The sequence below is a fragment of the Salvelinus alpinus genome, chromosome 21 (assembly GCF_045679555.1).
Source record: "Salvelinus alpinus chromosome 21, SLU_Salpinus.1, whole genome shotgun sequence".
NCBI classification, from domain to species: domain Eukaryota; kingdom Metazoa; phylum Chordata; class Actinopteri; order Salmoniformes; family Salmonidae; genus Salvelinus; species Salvelinus alpinus.
In genome coordinates, this window is record NC_092106.1 from 37,694,500 (window position 1) to 37,718,502 (window position 24,003).

Sequence of the window (24,003 nt, forward strand, 5' to 3'; positions counted from 1 at the left end):
ATTATGTCTGAGTGTTGTGTGCCTCTGGCGATCTGTAAATTGAAAACACAAGAAAATGCTGCCGTCTGGTTTGCTTAATATAAGGAATTTTAAATGATTTACACTTTTACTTGTACTTTTGATACTTAAGTATATTTGAGCAATTGCATGCACTTTTGATACTTATATATTTAAAACCAAATACTTTTAGACTTTTACTCAAGTAGTATTTTACTGGGTGACTCATTTGAACTTGTTACTCAAAAAGGATTCATGTTATCAAGTATCTTCAAACAGATTTGCAGATAGAATGGGAGGCCCTTGCTGAGAAGAAAAAAAGTATCCTCACTTCCTGTTTCAACACCTATTTCAACACTGTTATTTCAAAAACACAGTTAAGAACAGCTCAACCTTCATACAGACCGCTCTACTAGGAAGTGGAAACCAGAACACTGAGTTGCTGGTTTGTCGTGGTTTCGGTCTCTTTTCAGTTCACACACACAGACACGCACAGCTGTGTCTGTCTTAAAGGAGCAGAGATACAGTACAGCACCATGAACAACACCAACGATACCTTAGAGGACAGCGCTCCGGAGCTGAGTTGTGTGAATGCAGTGTATACAGTCTCTGCCGCGGTGTACGGCTGTGTGATGGTGCTGGGCCTGCCGCTCAACGCCGTGTCACTCTGGGTTCTGCTCCGCCGCCACGGCCTCAAATCCTCCAGCGCTGTCTTCATGAGCCACCTGGCTCTGTCCGACCTGCTGCTGGTGCTCTCCCTGCCCACCCGGGTCTACTTCTACACCACAGGCACCTGGCCCCTGGGCATCCAGGCCTGCACGGCCACCACCATGCTGTTCCGCAACAACATCCGCTCCAGCGCTGTCTTCATCACCTTCATTGGCCTGGACAGGCTGCTGGCTGTGGTCTACCCTCTAAGAACCCGCCACATCCGCACCACCACCAATGCCTGGAAAGCCTGTGTCTTCATCTGGATCCTGATCGTGGCGGTCAACATCCCAGAGGCCCTGTACTTCATCAGTCAGATGAAGAGCTGTAACGCCACTGACAAATGCTTTGAGTTTACTCAAGAATGTGCCATGAATGTGCAGATAGCTGGTTACGTGCAGTTCGGGCTGGTGTTCGCCATGCTGGGGGTCAACGTGGTCTCCACCGCCATGGTGTCCTGGACTCTACACAGGCACCTCAGCGATGCTGCCATGGTCAACAATAAGATGAACGTCATGCTGATCTTCACCATCAACCTTCTGATGTTTATTGTCTTCTTCCTGCCCTCCTCCATCATGCTGCTGCTCGGTATCAGGCAGGCTATCATGCCCATGTTCTGTCTGACCAGCATCAACTGTTGTCTAGATCCACTGTTGTACTGCTTCTCTTTAGATGCTTTCTGGAAGAAGAGCGTTCTGACGTAGAGGTTTCACTGGCCAGATCACATGAAAGTAGATTAGGGAGGACAGTGAGAAACGACTACCGGTGGAGATAGTTTGAGGAAACTGCGTCAACATGTGTTCCTAAATATTCCACAATTTATAGTTAAATGTTCAATTCTATTTTGCCAAATGTCACTCATTTTCTTTTTTTGTAACAGTTCATCTCTTCTTCTGTAAGTTGAATTGCACTCATCTGTACTTTTAAGATGTGCTCATATAATAGGTTTTATTTAATAAACACTTTACAACCGTATCTTCATGTGATTTTGATCATTAATAAGACTGGGTGTTATTGACATTTACTGAATGTAGGTTTTGTACATCGACCACAGTCCCTTTTCCAAAAGTACTGACAATAACTAAGGCTTTCAATTCAGCTTTCATCCACATGCAGGGCCGGGTGCCCAACACTTCCCACTGTTGAGTGGTTCAAACATCACAGTCATGTGAATTTGTTGATAATTCATGAGGATCCTGGCTGAGGAACCAGACAGGCAGCAGCAACCATCCAACAGCTCAGAGCCCTGCCACATGGAGGGGCATCTGTGTCCACACTATATGGCAGACAGACTGTAAATAAGGAGTCACTATGGATTTAGTACAGGAAAGCCAGTGTAAAGGTGGCATGCAAATAAATTCATCCTTTGAGCCATTGTCTTCCAACAGGTGGGGTCACTCCTTTGCAACGCTTATCCCTCAACCATCAGAAAAGGGGAATCGACGCGGTATCTGCGAAAAGCCGCTATCTTACAAAAGACAATGCCTTTGGGCCTAAGAAAACTCTAATCAAGCAATGTATGTTGACTGGATATAGGCTATGTGAAAAATGTGTAGTCTAAAAGGCTCTACATCTTGTGCTGCCCTAAGGGGAGAAGAAGTTAGCTGGGACCTACTAAGATCTCCTTTTTCATGTATAAAAACTAGGTCATACAGCTTAATTAACTGTCTGAAAATAACATACTTTTCCACTATGCCCAAACAGGTCAGTGCATGAGATTTGTTTGTACTTTCCCTTACTAAAAAACACCTCATATCATACCACAGCTGTCCACTTAAACCTACATACTGTAGAACAGTCTGGTTTCACACTTTCACCCACTGACACTTAAGGATATGATCCGTTACCTCCAGACAATGAAACAAGGCTGGTGGCACATACACAGAGCCAAAGAGAACCGGGACAGCGAAATGTCCCAATGATACCCACAATACAGTAACAACTATCATTTATTTAGACAGAACAAAAGACAGAAGCCCCCGGGTGTTAAACTACTTTATTCACAGATAAGACTTCACCCGCAGACAAAATATACAGACCAGTCTAAGGTATAGATTAACAGACATAAGCTCCTTACAGCAATACTTTAGTCCAGTCTCTGACTCTGGACCAAGGCTTTAAACATGCTCTTATAAAATATTCTAACAGTGCAGTTTTTCCATACAGAGAAACACACATGCAGGGGGGAAATCAAGACAGAATTCTACTAGAACGACTCACAGAAGCATTGATAAAGAGTGCAAATGAAGGGAGAGAGGCTAAACCTCCCCAGAAAGAAAGAACAAATAATGAAGAGGTGATAAGAGGGGCATTAAAATGGAGGAAGCAACTTTATTTGATGCTTTCACAGGGGGAAGGGCAGCTTGGCTGGAAATAATCTGGTATAATATTACATATAACTGCACACAGTAAGTGAAGAGCAAGTATTTCATGTCATGTACATGATTCTAGACTCTACTTACAATACAGGTGCAAACATGCAAAGACTAATAATGGCTAATTTGTTTACCTCACTTTGTAGGGACACTGATTCTTAAACTGACATTCACATTTTTTTTACTTTAGTCTGATAGGGTGACTGAGCTAAAGAAGAAGACAGACCAGGTGAAAGAGAGAAGCAAGAGGGGTGCAGTGAGAAAGAAACACAGACAAAGAGCAAGAGAAAGCGATGCTGCACAACATTAGGTCAGGTGTTTGCTGAGGAACAGGATTTCTTGCCTTAGTCCTATTACAAAACTAACAGGAACGTGCAGTAATTTCAAGAGCAGGGAAATCAATTACACTCACATTGACAACACATGGAAATGGTTGTCTCCCCTGACAACCGAGGCCGTGACACAGTTCTCTTAAGTCGACCCCCCCATCATAATTGGCTTAGGGGTTCTGCTACATGAAACTATTTAATCCAAGGTAAATCACAGAGAAAAACATGTATTATTGCAGCCAGGAAACATCACTACTGACAATAAAAAATAAAACAATTTTTTTGGTAAGAGACAGTAAAACGTATCAACAAAGGAACAAAAGGAACAAAACCAAAACCAAGTGCAGCTGAAAAGTAATTCAAAGTATCTACACAGGGATGCGCTACAGTGGCTAGAGAGGTGGCTGTGCCTTAGGGTGTCGTGTCCGACGTTCATGACAGTTTACGCTCCATCACAAATGACCGTCTCAACCACAAACGTGTTCTCAAAGTGGCGGATGCGATGGCAGTTCGCCGCTTCCCGTTTGTTGATGCCTACAAGTCAGACAGTGAAAGACTTTTATTAGACAAGAGAATACAGTGGCTTGCGAAAGTATTCACCCCCCTTGGCATTTTTCCTATTTTGTTGACTTAACCTGGAATTAAAATTTATTTTGGGGGGGGTTTGTATCATTTGATTTACACAACATGCCTACCACTTTGAAGACGCAACATTTTTTTATTGTGAAACAAACAAGAAATAACACAAAAAACTGAAAACATGAGCGTGCATAACTATTCACCACCCCAGTCAATACTTTGTAGAGCCACCTTTTGCAGCAATTACAGCTGCAAGTCTCTCGGGGTATGTCTCTATAAGCTTAGCACATCTAGCCACTGAGATTTTAGCCCATTCTTCAGGGCTAAGCTGCTCCAGCTCCTTCAAGTTGGATTGGTTCCGCTGGTGTACAGCAATTTAAGTCATATCACAGACTCAATTGGATTGAAGTCTGGGCTTTGACGAGGCCATTCCAAGACATTTAAATGTTTCCCCTTAAACCACTCGAGTGTTGCTTTAGCAGTATGCTTCGGGTCATTGTCCTGCTGGAAGGTGAACCGCCGACAAAGTCTCAAATCTCTGGAAGAGTGAAACAGGTTTCCCTCAATAATTTCCCTGTATTTAGCGCCAGCCATCATTCCATCAATTCTGACCAGTTTCCCAGTCCCTGCCGATGAAAAACATCCCCACAGCATGATGCTGTTCTGGTGTTCTCAGGGTGATGAGAGGTGTTGGATTTGCGCCAGACATAGCATTTTCCTTGATGATCAAAAAGCTCAATTTTAGTCTCATCTGACCAGAGTACCTTCTTTCATATGTTTGGGGAGTCTCCCACATGCCTCTTGGGGAACACCAAACGTGTTTGCTTATTTGTTTCTTTAAGCAATTACTTTTTTTATGGCCACTCTTCCTTAAAGCCCAATTCTGTGGAGTGTATGGCTTAAAGTGGTCCTATGGACAGATACTCCAATCTCTGCTGTGGAGCTTTGCAGCTCCTTCAGGGTTATCTTTGGTCTCTTTGTTGCCTCTCTGATTAATGCCCTCCTTGCCTGGTCTGTGAGACTTGGTGGGCGGCCCTCTCTTTGCAGGTTTGTTGTGTTGCCATATTCTTTACATTTTTAATAATGGATTTAAAAGGTGCTATGTGGGATGTTCAAAGTTTCTGATATTTTTTTATAACTCAACCCTGATCTGTACTTCTCCACAACTTTGTCCCTGACCTGTTTGGAGAGCTCCTTGGTCTTCATGGTGCCGCTTGCTTGGTGGTGCCCCTTGCTTAGCGGTGTTGCAGACTCTGGGGCCTTTCAGAACAGGTGTATATATACTGAGATTATGTGACAGATCATGTGACACTTAGATTGCACACAGGTGGACTTTAACTAATTATGTGACTTTTGAAGGATACTTTTGAAGGTATCTTATTTAGGGGCTTCATAGCAAAGGGGGTGAATACATATGCACGCACCACTTTTCTTTAGAATGTTTTGAAATAAGTATTGTTATTTTTTTTATTTCACTTCACCAATTTGGCCTATTTTGTGTATGTTCATTACATGAAATCCAAATAAAAATCTATTTAAATTACAGTTGTAATGCAACAAAATAGGAAAAATGACAAGGGGGATGAATACTTTTGCAAGGCACTGTAGGTGGACCATTCAGACCCTGAGTGACTCGCACAACACCATACAAGGCTCTGAACCTCCCCATCACCTCTCCCCAACTTACGTCTGCGGGCGTGGCGCTTCAGGCGGTATGTGTCCTTGCCGTTACACAGGCGGTAGATGAAGGGACCCAGCTGGCGCATGTTATGAACCTTCCCCGTCACAACCATCTCCTCCTGGATAATGTAGGTCTGGGGAAGGTACGTCCCCTTCTAAAAGACAGAGAGGGGGAGGTAGACAGGGTTAGAGTTCAGAAAGAGAAAAAAAGAGAGAAGGGACAGGAGAGAGGAAGAACCCAGACTTCATCAAAGAAATTGGAAATACAGGCATCGTCATCCTACAACAAACATGGTATAGAGGAAATGGACCCACTGGTTGCCCCCTAGGTTACAGAGGGTTGGTAGTCCCATCCACCAAACCACCAGGTGTGAAACTGGGAAGAGACTCAGTAAAATTAGTAAAAACAGGAACATTTTACATCTGTCTAGAAATGAAATCTCAACAGAGAAACATTTCCTTGTGTGTGCTACCTATATCCCCCCAATAGAAACCACCTACTTTAATGAAGACAGGTTCGCCCATCCTAGAGGGAGAGATAAACCATTTCCAGGCCCAGGGACATGCACTAGTCTGTGGTAACCTAAATGACAGAACTGGACAAGAACCTGACACCCTCAGCACACAGGGGGCAAACACCTACCTGGAGGTGACAGCATTCCCTCCCAAATATGCCCCCCTACACACAACTATGACAAAACAACCAACAAAAACGGGTCACAACTCCTGTCAGCTCTGTCACACGCTGGGTCTGTACATAGTCAATGGTAGGCTTCAAGGAGACTCCTATGGTAGGTACACCGATAGCTCACCCCTTGGCAGTAGTGATGTAAATTACTTTATCACTGACCTCAACCCAATCTCTCAGAGCATTCACAGTCAGCCCACTGACACCTCTACCAGATCACAGGAAAATCACAGTCTACTGAACAGAGCAATACTCAATCATGAGGCATCAAAGCCAAAGGAACTGCACAATATTAAGAAATGCTATAGATGGAAGTAGTATAGAAACCTACCAAAAAACAACTAATTCAATTCAATTCCTTTCAGACAACTTCCTGGACAAAACATTTCACTGTAATAGTGAAGGTGTAAACTTACCAGTAGAAAACCTAAACAGTATATTTAACCTCTCAGCTTCCCTATCAAATCTAACAATTTCAAGTGGACAACCTAAGAACATTAACAACAATGACAAATGTTTGATGAACAATGTAAAAACCTAAGAATGAAATTCAGAAACCTATCCAACCAAAAACATAGAGACCCAGAAAATCTGAGCCTACTCCTTCACTATGGTGAATCACTAACACAATATAGAAATACACAACGGGGAAAAAAGGAACAGCACGTCAGAAATCAGCTAAATGTAACTGAAGAATCTATAGACTGTTCCAATTTCCCCAGAAGTGGTTACATTTAACTTTTCGTGTTTGTTATCTATCCAAAACGGAGATGTATGGATAAGCCACTACTCCAATCTTTTTCTAATCAAATTTTATGTCACATGCGCTGAATACAACAGGCGTTACGTGGGAGGTGGTGGAGGGAGATGCAGAGAGGGAAGCTCTGAAAAAGATAATTGAAGACTTCCCAGAGCCGTTTGCTTTTCTAGTTAAAGCTAGCTAATATTGTACCTGGTTGGTTAGCTCCCAGCACTGTGGCATTGTTGGCACTTTGTTCATTGTTGTTTAACTAGCTAACGTTAGCTGTCTGGGTTGTTAGCTAATGTTATGTGTGTGATCTTAAATGTTGTTTACCTAGCTAAGTTCATTGTTTACCTAGCTAGCTATATGTCTTAAGCTAATGTTGGCTGGCTGGTTAACTAGCAGACATTATTATTAGTTTCCCAGAGCTGTTTGCTTTCCTAGTTAGAGCCTAATGTTAGCTAGCTAACATTGCACCTGGTTGGTTAGCTCCCATCAATGTGGCATTGTTGGCACTTTGTTCATTGTCGTTTAACTAGCCATCATTAGCTAGCTGGCTGGCTCGTTAGCTAACGTTACGTGACGCGTGTACAACACCCGTTGAATATGGCCAGTGTCAGTAAACGTCTGCAAAAAAGCAAAATTAAATTGTTGCCAGCAGAGCTGGTTAGGCTGTTTTCATGTTATCCAGAGGTAAACAAATCATCGGCCAGAGCATCAAGTGTGCGCTCCGAGATGGGTGGGGCTAAAGCTTAAGGAGGGTGTGAACGATGCTGAATGGGTTTAGACAAAGAAGAGCTCTTCACTAGATACCAAAACATTCAAAGGCCATTTTCTCAAAAGTGAGTTGACAAGTTGATCAACTTTCAAAGCAGAATTACTTTCCCATTGTTCCTCAAATGCAGTCTATGTATACCATTTTGTAGATCTGAGTCTCTACTTTTATCCAATGTAGGAAACACCATTTCACATTTTGCTACATAAGACCAAATCCAGGTGGTGAGTCACATATATACAGTGCCTTCGGAAAGTATTCAGAACCCTTGACTTTTTCCCCATTTTGCTGCAGCCTTATTCAAAAATTGCTTTAAAAAAAAGTGCCATCATTCTACACACAATACACCATAATGACAAAGCAAACAGAGGTTTTTAGAAATGTTTGCTAATTTATAAAAAATAAAACTGAAATATCACATTTACATAAGCATCGAGTATTCTTGGGTATGACGCTACAAGCTTGGCAGAAATGTATTTTGGGAGTTTCTCCCATTCTTCTCTGCAGATCCTCTCAAGCACCGTCAGGTTGGATGGGGAGCGTTGCTGTACAGCTATTTTCAGGTCTCTCCAGAGATGTTCGAACAGGTTCAAGTCCGGCCTCTGGCTGGGCCACGCAAGGACATTCAGAGACTTGTCCCGAAGCCACTTCTGCTTTGTCTTGGCAGTGTGCTTAGGGTTGTTGTCCTGTTGGAAGGTGAACCTGCTACCACCATCATGCCGTAGGGATGGTGCCAGGTTTCCTCTAGACATGACACTCAGCATTCAGGTCAAAGAGTTCAATCTTGGTTTCATCAGACCAGAGAATCTTGCTTCTCATGGTCAGAGAGTCATTTAGGTGCCTTTTGGCAAACTCCAAGCAGGTTGTCATGTGCCTTTTACTGAAGAGTGGCTTCTGTCTGGCCACTCTACCATAAAGGCCTGATTTGTGGAGTGCTGCAGAGATGGTTGTCCTTCTGGAAGGTTCTCCCATCTCCACAAAGGAACTCCAGAGCTCTGTCAGTGACCATCGGGTTCTTGGTCACCTCCCTGACCAAGGCCCTTCTCCCCGGATTGTTCAGTTTGGCCAGACAGCCAGCTCTAGGAAGAGTCTTGGTGGTTCCAAACTTCTAATTAAGAATGATGGAGGCCACTGTGTTCTTGGAGACCTTCAATGCTGCAGAAATGTTTTGGTACCCTTCCCCAGATCTGTGCCTCGACACAATCCTGTCTCGGAGCACTACAGACAATTCCTTCAACCTCATGGCTTGGTTTTTACTCTGACATGCACTGTCAACTGTTGGACCTTACAAAAAAATAAACTTTTCACATTGTCATTATGGGGTATTTTAGAATAAGGCTGTAACGTAACAAAATGTTGAAAAAGTCAAGGGGTCTGAATACTTTCCGAAGGGACTGTATATCAACGAATTGGCGAGGCCACTAGAACAGTCTGCAGCCCCCGGCCTCACCTTCCTAGAATCTGAAGTCAAATGTCTACTGTTTGCTGATGATCTGGTGCTTCTGTCCAACCCAGGAGGGCCTACAGCAGCAACTAGATATTCTGCACAGATTCTGTCAGACCTGGGCCCTGACAGTATATCTCAGTAAGACACAAAATAATAGTGTTCCAAAAAAGGTCCAGTTCATAGGACCACAAATACAAATTCCATCTAGACACTGTTGCCATAGAGCACACAAAAAACTATACACACCTCTACTTACCTCACCACAGGTAACTTCCACAAAGCTGTGAACGATCTGAGAGACAAGGCAAGAAGGGCCTTTAAAAGGAGCATAAAATTCAACATACCAAGTAGGATCTGACTAAAAATACTTGATTCAGTTATAGAACCCATTACCCTTTATGGTTGTGAGGTCTGGGATCCGCTCTCCAACCAAGAATTCACAAAATGAGACAAACACCAAATTGACACTCCACATGCAGAATTCTGCAAAAACATCCTCTGTTTACAACGTAAAACACCAAATAATGCATGCAGAGCAGAATTAGGTCAATACCCTCTAATGATCAAAATCCAGAAAAGAGACGTTAAATTCTACAACCACCTAAAAGGATGTGATTCCCAAACCTTCCATAACAAAGCCATCACTTACAGAGAGATGAACCTGGAGAAGAGTCCCCTAAGCAAGCTGGTCCTGGGGTTCTGTTCACAAACACAAACAGACCCCACAGAGCCCCAGGACAGCAACACAATTAGACCCAACCAAATCATGAGAAAACAAAAAGATAATTACTTGACACATTGGAAAGATTTAGCAAAAAAACAGAGCAAACTAGAATGCTATTTGGCCCTAAACAGAGAGTACACAGTGGCAGAATACCTGACCACTGTGACTGACCGAAAATTAAGGAAAGCTTTGACTATGTACAGACTCAGTGAGCATAGCCTTGCTATTGAGAAAGGCCACCGTAGGCAGACCTAGCTCTCAAGAGAAGGCAGGCCATGTGCACACTGCCAAAATAAATGAGGTGGAAACTGAGCTGCACTTCCTAACCTCCTGCCAAATGTATGACCATATTAGAAACACACATTTCCCTCAGATTACAAAGACCCACAAAGAATTTGAAAACAAATCCAATTTTGATCGATTCAACAGTGTGCCATTACAACAGCAATATGTGTGACCTGTTGCCACAAGAAAAGGGCAACCAGTGAAGAACAAACACAATTGTAAATACAACCAATATTTATGTTGATTTATTTTCCCTTTTCTACTTTAACTATTTGCACATCATTACAACACTGTATATAGACAATGACAATTGAAATGTATCTATGCCTTTGGATCTTTTGTGAGTGTAATGTTTACTGTTCATTTTATTTCACTTGTTTATCATCTATTTCACTTACTTTGGCAATGTGATCATATGTTTCCCATGCCAATAAAGCCCTATGAATTGAATTGAGAGGGACAGAGGGGGAGCGAGAGAAGGACAGAGAAGGGAGAGAGAACATAATAGGTTGTGGAATATGAGAGATGGTATCTCAGACAGAGAGAGAGAGAGGGAGAGAGAGAGACAGTACTTATGTTACCTTAACATTGACCAGCAGTTCCCAGAGGTTCCGTGGGGGCATGACGATGGTGGTGTTGAGCTCGATGACATAGCATTTGTCCAAAGCAATGTCATGGTAGGCAGTTAGTCCCTGGTGACATAGACAGAGAAAACTAATTAAAACTGTCAAAAACCTGGCTGATTGACTCTCCATCCTACAAGAGGTGTGTGTACGCGTGTGCATGTGCCCGGTCCTCCTCACCCTGTGAAAGTCATGGATGATGTCAGCAGGATCACTTCCTCCAAAATGGGGCACAGGCACACTGATCTGCTCATAGTTGTCTTCCAGGTAGATGCCCACGTTCTCCTCCAGCTCCTGTCTGCCTCTCAGAGGGGCGTACACAGAGTCCTCATAACGAACCCTGCAGTGGAACAGACTCTCCTCTGGGATCTAGGTCAAGGCACAAGGGAACCGTTAGCAAGGCTATCCCTAACTATCATCTTCATTATCACAGTCTCTACTATTATTAAATGTTTCATGATCCCCGACTGGGATAGAAAGACCAACGTGCTGATAACCAAATGGAACACTGATCTCCAATGTACATCATAACAACAACACCATCAGAGACAGTTACACCAGGAAGCACATTTACAAATCCCACATCAAAAGATAGGACAATAGAGGATAGGCCTAAGTGGTATCATCAGAGTGTTGTCTCATACGGTCACTGTATGTAGATGCTAGGTACCTGGGGTATGAAGTAGTAGCGGTAGACATAGATGGAAGCCAACACCAGGCCAGACATGAAGACCACCAGGCCAGAGGTCAGGCAACATAGGCCGTTCAGAGGAGACCTCTGGGAGCGCAGAGGCAGAACCAGCTCCTCATCATCCTCCTGACAGGGTGACACACAGGGTCACATACATGAATACACACACACACCAGGCTAGTGTCCTGTCCAGGTGGTGTACTTCTACATCAAGCTGCCTCACGCTATGAACAAACTCAGACAAAGCTTCCTTGCCCAAGGCTTACTTACTTATCACCCCCCCTCCTAGGTAAAAAGGATACTCACAGCTAGTGTTTCACAGATATTCTATGGTCACATCAAGACGGGGCAGACTAAGTCAGGTTGGGTTAGGAGTATTATGTTTCTGCTCTTAGATAGAAAGATGACTACAAAAGTGAATCCTGAAACCTGCAGCTATAGTTACGGTAGGTGGAATAAATCTGCATGTTTTAGCAGGGAAACAGCAACGTGGGTGGCAGAGAGAGGGATGACAGAGTGGTTAGTAACGTGGCACTTATAAGACGGAGAGTAATGCCACCCCCAGTCTCTCACCCCATCTGCCGCTGCCACACGCTCAACCGGTGTGTTGGCAGCGTGTCACGGGTTGGCTTTCTACCATCCTTTCTACCGTATATGTGCAACTACGTGGGTGGATAGGTACATTTATCCTGGAGGATGAGCTCTGTGCGTAGGGGACAAGAAAGCAAGTTATTCTTAGCTGGTACTTGGAGTGAAATTCTCCTGACATTGCTATTGCCTGCGTATGAAAACAGCTCACAGACTATCAAACCAAAAACCGTGGTGTTATGACAACCTGTGTTCAAGGATAAACTAGGAGATAAAATGAACAAGGACGAAGGGATAGACTACACATAATTTTCGCTGTCTGTGTGTGGGTGTCTGTGCGTATGTATGTGTGTGTGTGTGTGTGCTCCCCACAGAGGCAGATAGCTACCAGTGTTCTCCTTCCCTGCTGATTGAGATAAGAGGGCCTTACATGGACTGAGAACATGACAATGGTCTATCTACATTTCCAACAAACGCTATAGAAGATAATGGCCAATAGGCAACTGCCAACTTCCCCTTGAGATAAAAACAGGCACACATACACCCCAATTGGTTTAGATGCATCCTTCTAACCTTTGGCTGACTGAAAGCAAAGCATATTTGATTGGATTTGAAACTGCAGGATGCTGGGGAGCGAAGCTTTCCTAGAACCACTGCATCACAAGTTGAGAACTGTAGCCTACTGATGGCACAGTGATGCTGCTTATGAAATATGAACTTGCATGGCAAGCAGTAGTAACCTCCATCTGCCATTTTGTGTGCTGCCTGTGTTTGGTAACATGTTTTTCTTGTAATCCATTCACATTTGCCAAGAGATAATTCTTCATAATCCACAGCAAACATTATAGGTTTATGCTTAAAGCAAAATAAATAACTTGATCCTCCTTGGTTTAGGTTCTTACAGCTAATAGTTGAACTCCAATGTTGACCACATTGGAGTTCAATTCACATAGCCTAACGTTTGCCTAAATAATTGATGTTGATAAAGCTAATTTGTCTAAGAACATCCACTTAACTATGTTCAATAGTAATGTTAGCAGTTCCCCTTTGTTCACCCAATCGGCTATTTGACAAAGTGCCGACATTTCCACAAATAGCTTGTTAGCCGCACAGCATCGTTTTATTTCTTGCCAAATGACAATGGCTGCTCTGACCTCAAATAATGTTCAAATGCACCTACTGCGTTCTTCAGTGTTCCGGTACATTTCAAGTAAAATGCCCCGCAGACGCTTGACAGCCCACCGCGCGCGAGTAAATAATTATTGGAGGTAGCGCCAGCTAACTCTGTTTTATCGAAGGGCAATGCACACAAAGCGATATCATGTTGCAACCACAACGAAAATGCATCACTAACTTACCATCGGATGGGTTATGAGAATTTCGGTCTTTTCGCCATTATTCTCCTCCTTCTCGACTTTCTGACCCGCGACGGACAGGAAAGTGATCTTGACCATTGCTGTACCTGTCAAAGACTAATCGGGTGGGTTTCGTTTCCTCTAGCTACGGTAGCTAGATCCCCTACTCGTATGTGAGCCTTTACTGTTGTTACTGACACAATGTATCTGGTTGTCTTGTTCTTCTTCGATGGGGTTTAACGGCGGTTGGAGTTAAATGTGCATTACCGCCACTAGCTGGATGGTTTATTGAATAAGAAACAAAACAATTAACATTTCGGGAAAGGGGTGAAACGAAATCATAGAAAATAAAACACGTCACACTTCTTCAATCACAGACCACTCCAAAATACATCCCTACACAGACTCAGGGGCCTGTGCTGTAGATACATTCACTGACAGGATTTCTTGCACCGCCTTGGCTGTGAAATCACAAAGACCCCAAAAAGCTCTTACAGGGTATCTCTCGAATCCTAACTTCATGAGAATTTTTATTTATAACCTTCATTTAACTAGGAAAGTCAGTTAAGAACAAATTCTTATTTGCAATGACGGCTAACCCATCCTAACCCGGACAATGCTGGGCCAATTGTGAGCTGCCGCTGTGCCACTCTGGAGCTCAAAAAGGAGAGACTCTTCATCAAAGAACAGTAGCATCGATGAAGTGGACTTATTTTCTCCGTCCACCATACAGGTCAGTCGATGTCGACGTGCACCAACCACTCCATCAATGTCTTAAGTTATATCCTCTACCTATATTTCTCGCGCCGCCCCAGAAATAACCCCTTTTTGGCAAATCTGACCATAATTCTATCCCCCAGATTCCTGCTTACAAACAAAAACTAAAGCAGGAAGTACCAGTAAGGGAATTCCGAGTGGCGCAGTGGCCACTAGAGATTCTGGGTTCAAATCCAGGCTCTGTTGCGACCAGGAGAACCATGGGGTGGCGCACAATTGGTCCAGGTTAGAAGAAGGTCTGGTCGGCAGGGATGTCCTTGTCCCATCACGCACTAGCAACTCCTGTGGTGGGCCGGGCGCAGTGCTCGCTGACACGGTCGCCAGGTGTTTGGTGTTTCCAATGACACATCGGTGCGGCTGGCTTCCGCGTTAAGCAGGTCTTGTGTCAAGAAGCAGTGCAGGTTGTGTTTTGAAGGACGCACGGCTCTCGCCCTTCGCCTCTCCCGAGTCCGTACAGGAGTTGCAGTGATGAGACAAGACTGTAACTACCAATTGGAAACCATGAAATTGGGTAAAAAAAAATAAAAAAAATAAAGGAAGTATAGGTGACTCGGTCAATATGGAAGTGGTCAGATGACGCTACAGGACTGTTTTGCTAGCAGACACTGGAATATGTTCCGTGATTCATCCAACGGCATTGCGGAGTATACCACCTCAGTCACTAGTTTCATCAATAAGTGCATTGACGACGTCGTCCCCACAGTGACCGTACGTACATATCCCAACCAGAAGCCATGGATTACAGGCAACATCCGCACCGAGCTTGTTAGTGGGCCGCTTTCAATGAGCGGGACACTAATCCGGACGCTTATAAGAAATCCAGCCATGCCCTCAGATGAACCGTCAAACTATTTTTTTTTAAATAGCTGTTGCGCAGCAACTCACTGCCTTCCTGAAGACAAACAATGTATACGAAATTCTTCAGTCTGGTTTTAGACCCCATCATAGCACTGAGACTGCACTTGTGAAGGTGGTAAATGACCTTTTAACCTCTTGACGCTAGGGGTCAGATTTTTATTTTATTTTAAATAACGTTCCCAAGGTAAACAGACTATTTCTCAGGTCCAGATCGTAGAATATGCATATAATTTACAGATTAGGATAGAAAACACTCCAAAGTTTCCAAAACTGTCAAAATATTGTCTGTGAGTATAACAAAACTGATTCTGCAGGCGAAAACCTGAGGATATCTAACCCGGAAGTGATTTTTAAATTTTTTTAATCTGTGTTTCCTTGCCCGTCTTTCTTCCATTTAAAGGGGTATCAACCAGATTTCTTTTCCAATGGCTTCCTCAGGCTGTGACCAGGCTTTAGACATAGTTTCAGGCCTTTATTTTGAAAAATGAGCGAGCTTTTTCAATAGTAGTAAGGTGTCCTTTGATTAGTTCCTGCGCGCAAGAGGTGTAGCTCTCCATTTTCTTTCTCTCTTTTATTGAATAGGTTACGGTCCGGTTGAAATATTATTGATTATGTTTGTTAAAAACAACCTGAGGATTGATTATAAAAAACATTTGACATGTTTCTACGAACATTACGGATACTTTTTGGAATTTTCGTCGATCGGAACGAGGCTTTAGTTTTCTGAACATAACGCGCAACCCAAATGGCGTTTTTTTGTTATAAAAGTAATATTTATCGAACAAAAAGAACATTTATTGTGTAACTGGGAGTCTCGTGAGTGCAAACATCCGAAGATTATCAAAGGTAAGCGATTAATTGTATTGCTTTTCTGACTTTCGTGACCAAACTAACCAAGCTAATATAAGGCTAACTGTTCTAGCATTGATTGATACACTCACAAAAGCTTGGATTGCTTTTGCTGCAAAGCATATTTTCAAAATCTGACACGATAGGTGGATTAACAACAAGCTAAGCTGTGTTTTGGTATATTTCACTTGTGATTGCATGATTATAAATATTTTTAGTAATATTTTTTGAATCTGATACGTTTGGGAATTTTCTTCTGCCTTTCAGGACCGGAACGAAGCTGTAGTTTTCTGAACATAACGCGCAACCCAAATGGCGTTTTTTTGTTATAAAAGTAATATTTATCGAAGAAAAATAACATTTATTGTGTAACTGGGAGTCTCGTGAGTGCATTCATCCGAAGATTATCAAAGGTAAGCGATTCATTTTATTGCTTTTCTGACTTTCGTGACCATGCTAATTTGGGGCTAACTGTTCTAGCATTGATTGATACACTCACAAAAGCTTGGATTTCTTTCGCTGTAAAGCATATTTTCAAATTCTGACACGATAGGTGGATTAACAACAAGCTAAGCTGTGTTTTGGTATATTTCACTTGCATGATTATAAATATTTTTAGTAATATTTTGCGCCCTGCAATTCAGCGGTTGTTTAGGAAAATGATCCCGCTAAAGGGATCTGTAGCGCAGAGAAGTTAATGGCGTCAGACCGAGGCTCTGCATCTGTCCTCGTGCTCCTAGACCTTAGTGCTGCTTTTGATACCATCGATCACCACATTCTTTTGGAGAGATTGGAAACCCAAATTGGTCTACACGGACAAGTTCTGGCCTGGTTTAGATCTTATCTCTCGGAAAGATATCAGTTTGTCTCTGTGAATGGTTTGTCCTCTGACAAATCAACTGTACATTTCGGTGTTCCTCAAGGTTCCGTTTTAGGACCACTATTGTTTTCACTATATGTTTAACCTCTTGGGGATGTCATTCGAAAACATAATGTTAGCTTTCACTGCTATGCGGATGACACACAGCTGTACATTTCAATGAAACATGGTGAAGCCCCAAAATTGCCCTCGCTAGAAGCCTGTGTTTCAGACATAAGGAAGTGGATGGCTGCAAACGTTCTACTTTTAAACTCGGACAAAACAGAGATGCTTGTTCTAGGTCCCAAGAAACAAAGAGATCTTCTGTTGAATCTGACAATTAATCTTGATGGTTGTACAGTCGTCTCAAATAAAGCTGTGAAGGACCTTGGCGTTACTCTGGACCCTGATCTCTCTTTTGACGAACATATCAAGACTGTTTCAAGGACAGCTTTTTTCCATAAACGTAAAATTGCAAAAATCTGAAACGTTCTGTCCAAAAATGATGCAGAAAAATTCATCCATGCTTTTGTTACTTTAGGTTAGACTACTGCAATGCTCTACTTTCCGGCTACCCGGATAAAGCACTAAATAAACTTCAGTTAGTGCTAAATACGGCTGCTAGAATCCTGACTAGAACCAAAAATTTGATCATATTACTCCAGTGCTAGCCTCCATACACTGGCTTCATGTTAAGGCTAGGGCTGATTTCAAGGTTTTACTGCTAACCTACAAAGCATTACATGGGCTTGCTCCTACCTGTCTTTCCGATTTGGTCCTGCCGTACATACCTACACGTACGCTACGGTCACAAGACGCAGGCCTCCTAATTGTCCCTAGAATTTCTAAGCAAACAGCTGGAGGCAGGGCTTTCTCCTATAGAGCTCCATTTTTATGGAATGGTCTGCCTACCCATGTGAGAGACGCAGACTCGGTCTCAGCCTTTAAGTCTTTACTGAAGACTCATCTCTTCAGTAGGTCATATGATTGAGTGTAGTCTGGCCCAGGGGTGTGAAGGTGAACGGAAAGGCTCGGGAGCAACGAACCGCCCTTGCTGTCTCTGCCTGGCTGGTTCCCCTCTCTCCACTGGGATTCTCTGCCTCTAACCCTATTACAGGGGCTGAGTCACTGGCTTACTGGTGCTCTTCCATGCCGTCCCTAGGAGGGGTGCGTCACTTGAGTGGGTTGAGTCACTGACGTGGTCTTCCTGTCTGGGTTGGCGCCCCCCCTTGGGTTGTGCCGTTGCGGAGATCTTTGTGGGCTATACTCGGCCTTGTCTCAGGATGGTAAGTTGGTGATTGAAGATATCCCTCTAGTGGTGTGGGGGCTGTGCTTTGGCAAAGTGGGTGGGGTTATATCCTGCCTGTTTGGCCCTGTCCGGGGGTATCATCGGATGGGGCCACAGTGTCTCCTGATCCCTCCTGTCTCAGCCTCCATATTTATGCTGCAGTAGTTTATGTGTTGGGGGGCTAGGGTCAGTCTGTTATATCTGGAATATTTCTCCTGTCTTATCTGGTGTCCTGTGTGAATTTTAGTATGCTCTCTCTAATTCTCTCTTTCTCTCTCTCGGAGGACCTGTTCTGTTATAATCTCCACCCGGCACAGCCAGAAGAGGACTGGCCACCCCTCATAGCCTGGTTCCTCTCTAGGTTTCTTCCTAGGTTTTGGCCTTTCTAGGGAGATTTTCCTAGCCACCGTGCTTCTATACCTGCAATGCTTGCTGTTTGGGGTTTTAGGCTGGGTTTCTGTACAGCACTTTGATATATCAGCTGATGTAAGAAGGGCTTTATAAATAAATACATTTGAAACAGGCAAAGCGTCAAAACAGGACTAAGATTGAATCCTACTACACCGGCCCTGACGCTTGTCGGATGTGGCGGGGCTTGCAAACTATTACGGACTACAAACGGAAACCCGGCTGCGAGCTGCCCAGTGACGCGAGCGTACCAGATGAGCTAAATGCTTTCTATAATCGCTTCAAGGCAACACTGAAGCATGCATGAGAGCACCAGCTCTTCCGGACGACTGTGTGATCATGCTCTCCAAAGCCGATGTGAGCAAGACCTTTAAACAGGTCAACATTCACAAGGCCACGAGGCCAGATGGATTACCAGGGCATGTACTCAGAGCATGCACGGACCAACTGGCAGTTGTCCTCACTCACATTTTCAACCTCTCCCTGACCGAGTCTGTAATACCCACGTTTCAAGCAGACCACCATAGTCCCTGTGCCCAAGAATGTTAAGGTAACCTGCCTAACTGACTACCACCCAGTAGCGCTCACGTCTGTAGCCATGAAGTGCTTTGAAAGGCTGGTCATGGCTCACATCAACACCATCAACACCATCATCCCGGAAACCCCAGAACCACTCCAAACCACCGCCCCAACAGATCCACAGACGATCCAATCTCTATTGCACTCCACACTGACCTTTCCCACCCGGACAAAAGGAGCACCTACATATGTGAGAATGCTATTCATTGACTACAGCTCAGCGTTCAACACCATAATGCCCCCAAAGCTCATCACTAAGCTAAGGATCCTGGGACTAAACACCTCCCTCTGCAACTGGATCCTGGACTTCCTGACAGGCCACCCCAAGGTGGTAAGGGTAGGGAACAACACATCCGCCATGCTGATCCTCAACACAGGGCCCCTCAGGGTTGCGTGCTCAGTCCCCTTCTGTGCTCCCTGTTCACTCATGACTGCATGGCCAGGCATGACCCAAATCAAATCAAATGTTATTAGTCACATTCGCCGAATACAACAGGTGTAGACCTTACATTGAAATGCTTACTTACAGTACTCCAACACCATCATCAAGTTTGCCGACAACAATGAGACAGCCTATAGGGAGGAGATCAGAGACCTGGCCGGGTGGTGCCAGGACAACAACCTTTCCCTCAACATGATAAAGACAAAGGAGATGATTGTGGACTACAGGAAAAGGACCGAGCATGCCCCCATTCTCATCGATGGGGCTGTAGTGGAACAGGTTGAGAGCTTCAAGTTCCTTGGTGTCCACATCAATAAACTATCATGGTCCAAACACACTAAGACAGTCGTGGAGAGGGCACGACAAAGCCTATTCCCCCTCCAGAGACTGAAAAGATTTGGCATGGGTCCTCAGATCCTCAAAAGGTTCTGCAGCTGCACCATCGAGAGCATCCTGACTGGTTGCATCACTGCATAGTATAGCAACTACTCGGCCTCCGACCGCAAGGCACTACAGAGGGTAGTGCGTACGGCCCAGTACATCAAAGGGGCCAAGCTTCCTGCCATCCAGGACCTCTATACCAGGCGGTGTCAGAGAAAGGCCCTAAAAATTGTCAAAGACTCCAGCCACCCTAGTCATAGACTGTTCTCTCTGCTACCGCACGGCAAGCGGTACCGGAGTGCCAAGTCTAGGTCCAAAAGGCTTCTTAACAGCTTCTACCCCCAAGCCATAAGACTTCCGAACAGCTAATCAAAGGGCTACCCAGACCCCTCTTTTGTGCTGCTGCTACTCTCTGTTTATAATATATGCATTGTCACTTTAACTCTACCTGCATGTACATATTACCTCCATTACCTCGACTAACCGGTGCCCCCGCACATTGACTCTGTAATGGTACCCCCTGTATATAGCCTCGCTTGTTATTTTACTGCTGCTGTTTAGTTATTTGTTACTTTTATTTTCTATTTTAAATGTTTTACTTATCTATTTTTTACTTAACACTTTTTTTTTCTTTTTTTCTCCTTATCTTCTTAAAGCATTGTTGGTTAAGGGCTTGTAAGTAAGCATTTCACTCTAAGGTCTACACCTATTTGGCGCATGTGACAGATAAAATTTGATTTGATTTGATCATGACCTGGTACTGTGGTTAGTGTTGGGCCAGTAACCGAAAGGTTGCTGGATCGAATTCCCGAGCTGACAAGGTAAAAATCTGTCGCTCTGCCCCTGAGCAAGGCAGTTAACCCACTGTTCCCCGGGCGCCAAAGACATGGATGTCGATTAAGGCAGCCCCCTGCACCTCTGATTCAGAGGGTCTGGGTTAAATGTGGAAGACACATTTAGGATGAAGGCATTCTGTTGTAGAACTGACTAGGTATTCACCCTTTCCCCATATATCTTCAGCCTATTAAGGCTGAACGCATCTCATGTATGGTAAAAACAGGATCCAAAGAAGAGTCAACAGTATCCCTTCTCATATACACATTAGCATGAGCATTTAAAATCTCACACCTGCGTTGCTTTATATACTTCATGCAAAGTTATCCCACTATGTACCCTAGCAAATGTCTTCCCCAACAAGTCAGCTTTTTCTTTATCAGTTACAGCCATTTGTTGACCCACAACCAAAACTGGAATTCGAGTGGACTTCCCCCAGCTCAGTACCCCTGCCTATTGAATAGCAGAACTGTCTCCATGCATTTCTCTTGACAGACTTAATGATCCTACGTACTAAAGCTCTCTTCTCTGGGAAATCAACTAGATTCTCAGGAGTCATATTCCTACACAAACACTCTGTAAGCCCTATTTCTTTCTCGAATAGCCGCAGTGCACTCTTCAGTCCACCAAGTAACCGACTTCCTTTTCTCACCCACTTCACTCATTGGTACATATAAATTCGCAGCACTCAAAATCAGAGGTCACAAGATTTCTGAACAGGTCTCGTATCCGTGTCTTTACCAACATAAGCAACATTTCATACAGTAGGTCCACTTATTCCAGGAGTAACCCTGTTATCTCCATCATTATGCCTAATAGTTCCACCAATCTGTCTTGCAGCCTCTGCTTAAGAGACATTATGAGTGATTTTATATCTTTGGGCCTCTCCAGCCTCTTTCTTCACCTGGCATCCACCAAATGCTGCGTTGTGTCCCCTCACACAATTACATTTAACCTTGACATTGTTCCCACATTCACCATAATCATGTTCCCCTCCAAAATATGGCACATATTTTCTTTCCTTTGCACAGAGCCTCATTCTTTGGCATTTAAATCACCTTAATGGGGGTGGGACAAACTAACAGTGAAAGCCAGGAAGCTCATCTGTTCTTAGGTACAACCTTCTCAAACAATAATACTGACAGGCTTTCACTTCTCTGCCCCGCTTTCTTACTGAACATCCTTTTGGCTTTCACCACTATAACCCCCTCTATATTTTATATCACATATGGACATAGATAGTGGAACCCCAGAAATGACCCCCCTCAGCCTAGCCGAAGCTCCAGGGACATGACTTTTCATTTTCAGAATCTTCCCTTGCTGCACATGGTCAGCACAGAATACAGTCTACCATTACCAATGAACCGGGCTAATGTTACTTCCCCTATCTCTTTCTTAACGACATTGGTTAATCAAATAGGGTGTAAATGAGACCTTGTGGTCACATCAAACATGATTACAATTTTCCATTACTTTTGTTTTCCACTACATTGACCCTCTTCACGGTCTCAACACTAGAAGTGCCACTGCTGTCAGCAGCACTTATACCAGGGACATTCTTTTTCACCATAGACCATCCAGATCCATGACTTTCATCCCCACCTGTACCGTCAGAACTATTATTCATGTTGACCACAGTCCAGCACAGCTGTTGCTAAAACTGCCTACCACAATAAAGAACGATAGATTCCATTTCACTTCCTTGTTTGAAATCGAACCTTGTGCGTCCAAATTCAAGTGGCTTCTGTTCCCAATCCCCTCAAGCACCGTTGTCTCAACGTATCATTAACACGTGTTTTATTTTACTCTTCCAGACATTCAGCACAAAGACAGATACAGGAAAGGACAATGAGAGACTAATAACACTGACCACAGGTTCAATTTATTCCAAATGTTTTTCCTTTATTTCTGTTTAGATTGTAGAGCCTTTGACACTTCTGAAAGCACCCATACACAATGTGCTGGGACTGGAGTCAAAGGTTAGGAGGTCAGACATAGCATGAGATTATTTGGCTATTCTCAAATGTAAATTATTTTTTTGGAAGAAAATTCCAGCACAACATTGTATGTAGAGTACCATGCAGCCAGTAGAGGAACATGCAATTTAAATATGCATTGAGGAATACTGGTCTTTAGCGTACTGTTCTCTGTTGGTTTGCACAATGAAATGGCTGATCAGTCGTCTATTGGGATATATGGATGAGCGTTCAGTCAAAAGCACTCGGCTCAACATCACTCTGACCATTTCCTTCACTGCAATTAAACATGTCTATTGAGTGATATATATGCAAGATATTCATATAATCCAATCAACTCCATCCCTCAAATAAATACTGTGCTTCAAATGGCAGATTTGCTCAGTCAGTGTAAAGTAAACAATCTCCAAATAACATACACAATGCTCTGGGATTGTACTGGAATTTTAACCCCAATGAAATGGGGGGGGTAAAATCAGAATGTTGCGACACCACCAGAAAGCGGTGAAGTTAGAATATAATAATAAACCAGAGTGGATGAGTGGGGGGGAGAATGTTGCGATACCCTGAAACCCACACAAACACCCAGATCAGATTCCAGTTGGGAGATGAAGGGTGTGTTCCTCTGCCCAAGCGTTGCTGAAGCCTGCCAGATCTTAAACGCCTGGATAGATATTTTACATATCAGCTAACCCCATCATGTTATAGCAATCTGTCAGCCAATGACAGTTGATGACATAGCATGCAACCATTGGTTGATGTGACCATTGCCTGGCTGCTCAGCACAAATGTCATGTTTCCGTTAGAACTCTTCCCCTCCCCGCCGGCCTCCCCTCCACCCCACTGTCCTGGCACCCAGCACATTTGAACTGAGTTACTTAAATACAGACGGAAAAAGAGGATTAAGAAGAGATCCAGGCTAATACCATGACATTCCTCAGCTGTACTAATTATTATTAATGGTTAACAATGTAAGAGCTGGCCCTGGCTGGAAGTTATGTACAAATAAAAACCATTTCAATTCAGAAGTAAAATGAAACACATAATGTCTGATTTTACCCCTGTCACTGTTTTAAAAATGTACTTGATTAGAATTAACAAAAAAAACAACTGTTGATTTAAAGTCAAATATATATACACAGTACCAGTCAAAAATTGACACCTAC

At 43.6% G+C, this 24,003-nt stretch overlaps 2 protein-coding genes across 2 annotated transcripts; one reads left to right on the plus strand and one right to left on the minus strand.

Annotated features, from left to right (window-relative positions):
• The first annotated feature begins 377 nt into the window (after positions 1-377).
• On the plus strand, positions 378-1,680 carry LOC139548299 (lysophosphatidic acid receptor 4-like). The gene has a single exon (XM_071357895.1). It carries the CDS (start codon positions 534-536, stop codon positions 1,407-1,409), a length of 876 nt encoding a protein of 291 aa, XP_071213996.1. The 5' UTR covers positions 378-533; the 3' UTR covers positions 1,410-1,680.
• Positions 1,681-2,687: 1,007 nt separating this feature from the next.
• On the minus strand, positions 2,688-13,950 carry LOC139548300 (integral membrane protein 2C-like). Its single transcript, XM_071357896.1, has 6 exons — positions 13,590-13,950; positions 11,623-11,769; positions 11,133-11,321; positions 10,911-11,021; positions 5,676-5,823; positions 2,688-3,943 (listed from the first exon to the last, which is right to left on the minus strand). Exons 1-6 carry the CDS (start codon positions 13,683-13,685, stop codon positions 3,852-3,854), a joined length of 783 nt encoding a protein of 260 aa, XP_071213997.1. The 5' UTR covers positions 13,686-13,950; the 3' UTR covers positions 2,688-3,851.
• Positions 13,951-24,003: the final 10,053 nt, after the last annotated feature.

What these genes read in the sequence shown, in the direction of transcription:
- LOC139548299 (XM_071357895.1), top strand. Translation starts at nt 534, where the DNA reads ATGAACAACACCAACGATACCTTAGAGGACAGCGCTCCGGAGCTGAGT.
- LOC139548300 (XM_071357896.1), bottom strand. Translation starts at nt 13,685, where the DNA reads ATGGTCAAGATCACTTTCCTGTCCGTCGCGGGTCAGAAAGTCGAGAAG. An exon ending in TCATCCATGACTTTCACAGG is followed by an intron (nt 11,022 to 11,132) that starts GTGAGGAGGACC and finishes CTATGTCACCAG; the next exon opens with GGACTAACTGCCTACCATGA. An exon ending in AACTGCTGGTCAATGTTAAG is followed by an intron (nt 5,824 to 10,910) that starts GTAACATAAGTA and finishes TCTGTCTTTTAG; the next exon opens with AAGGGGACGTACCTTCCCCA.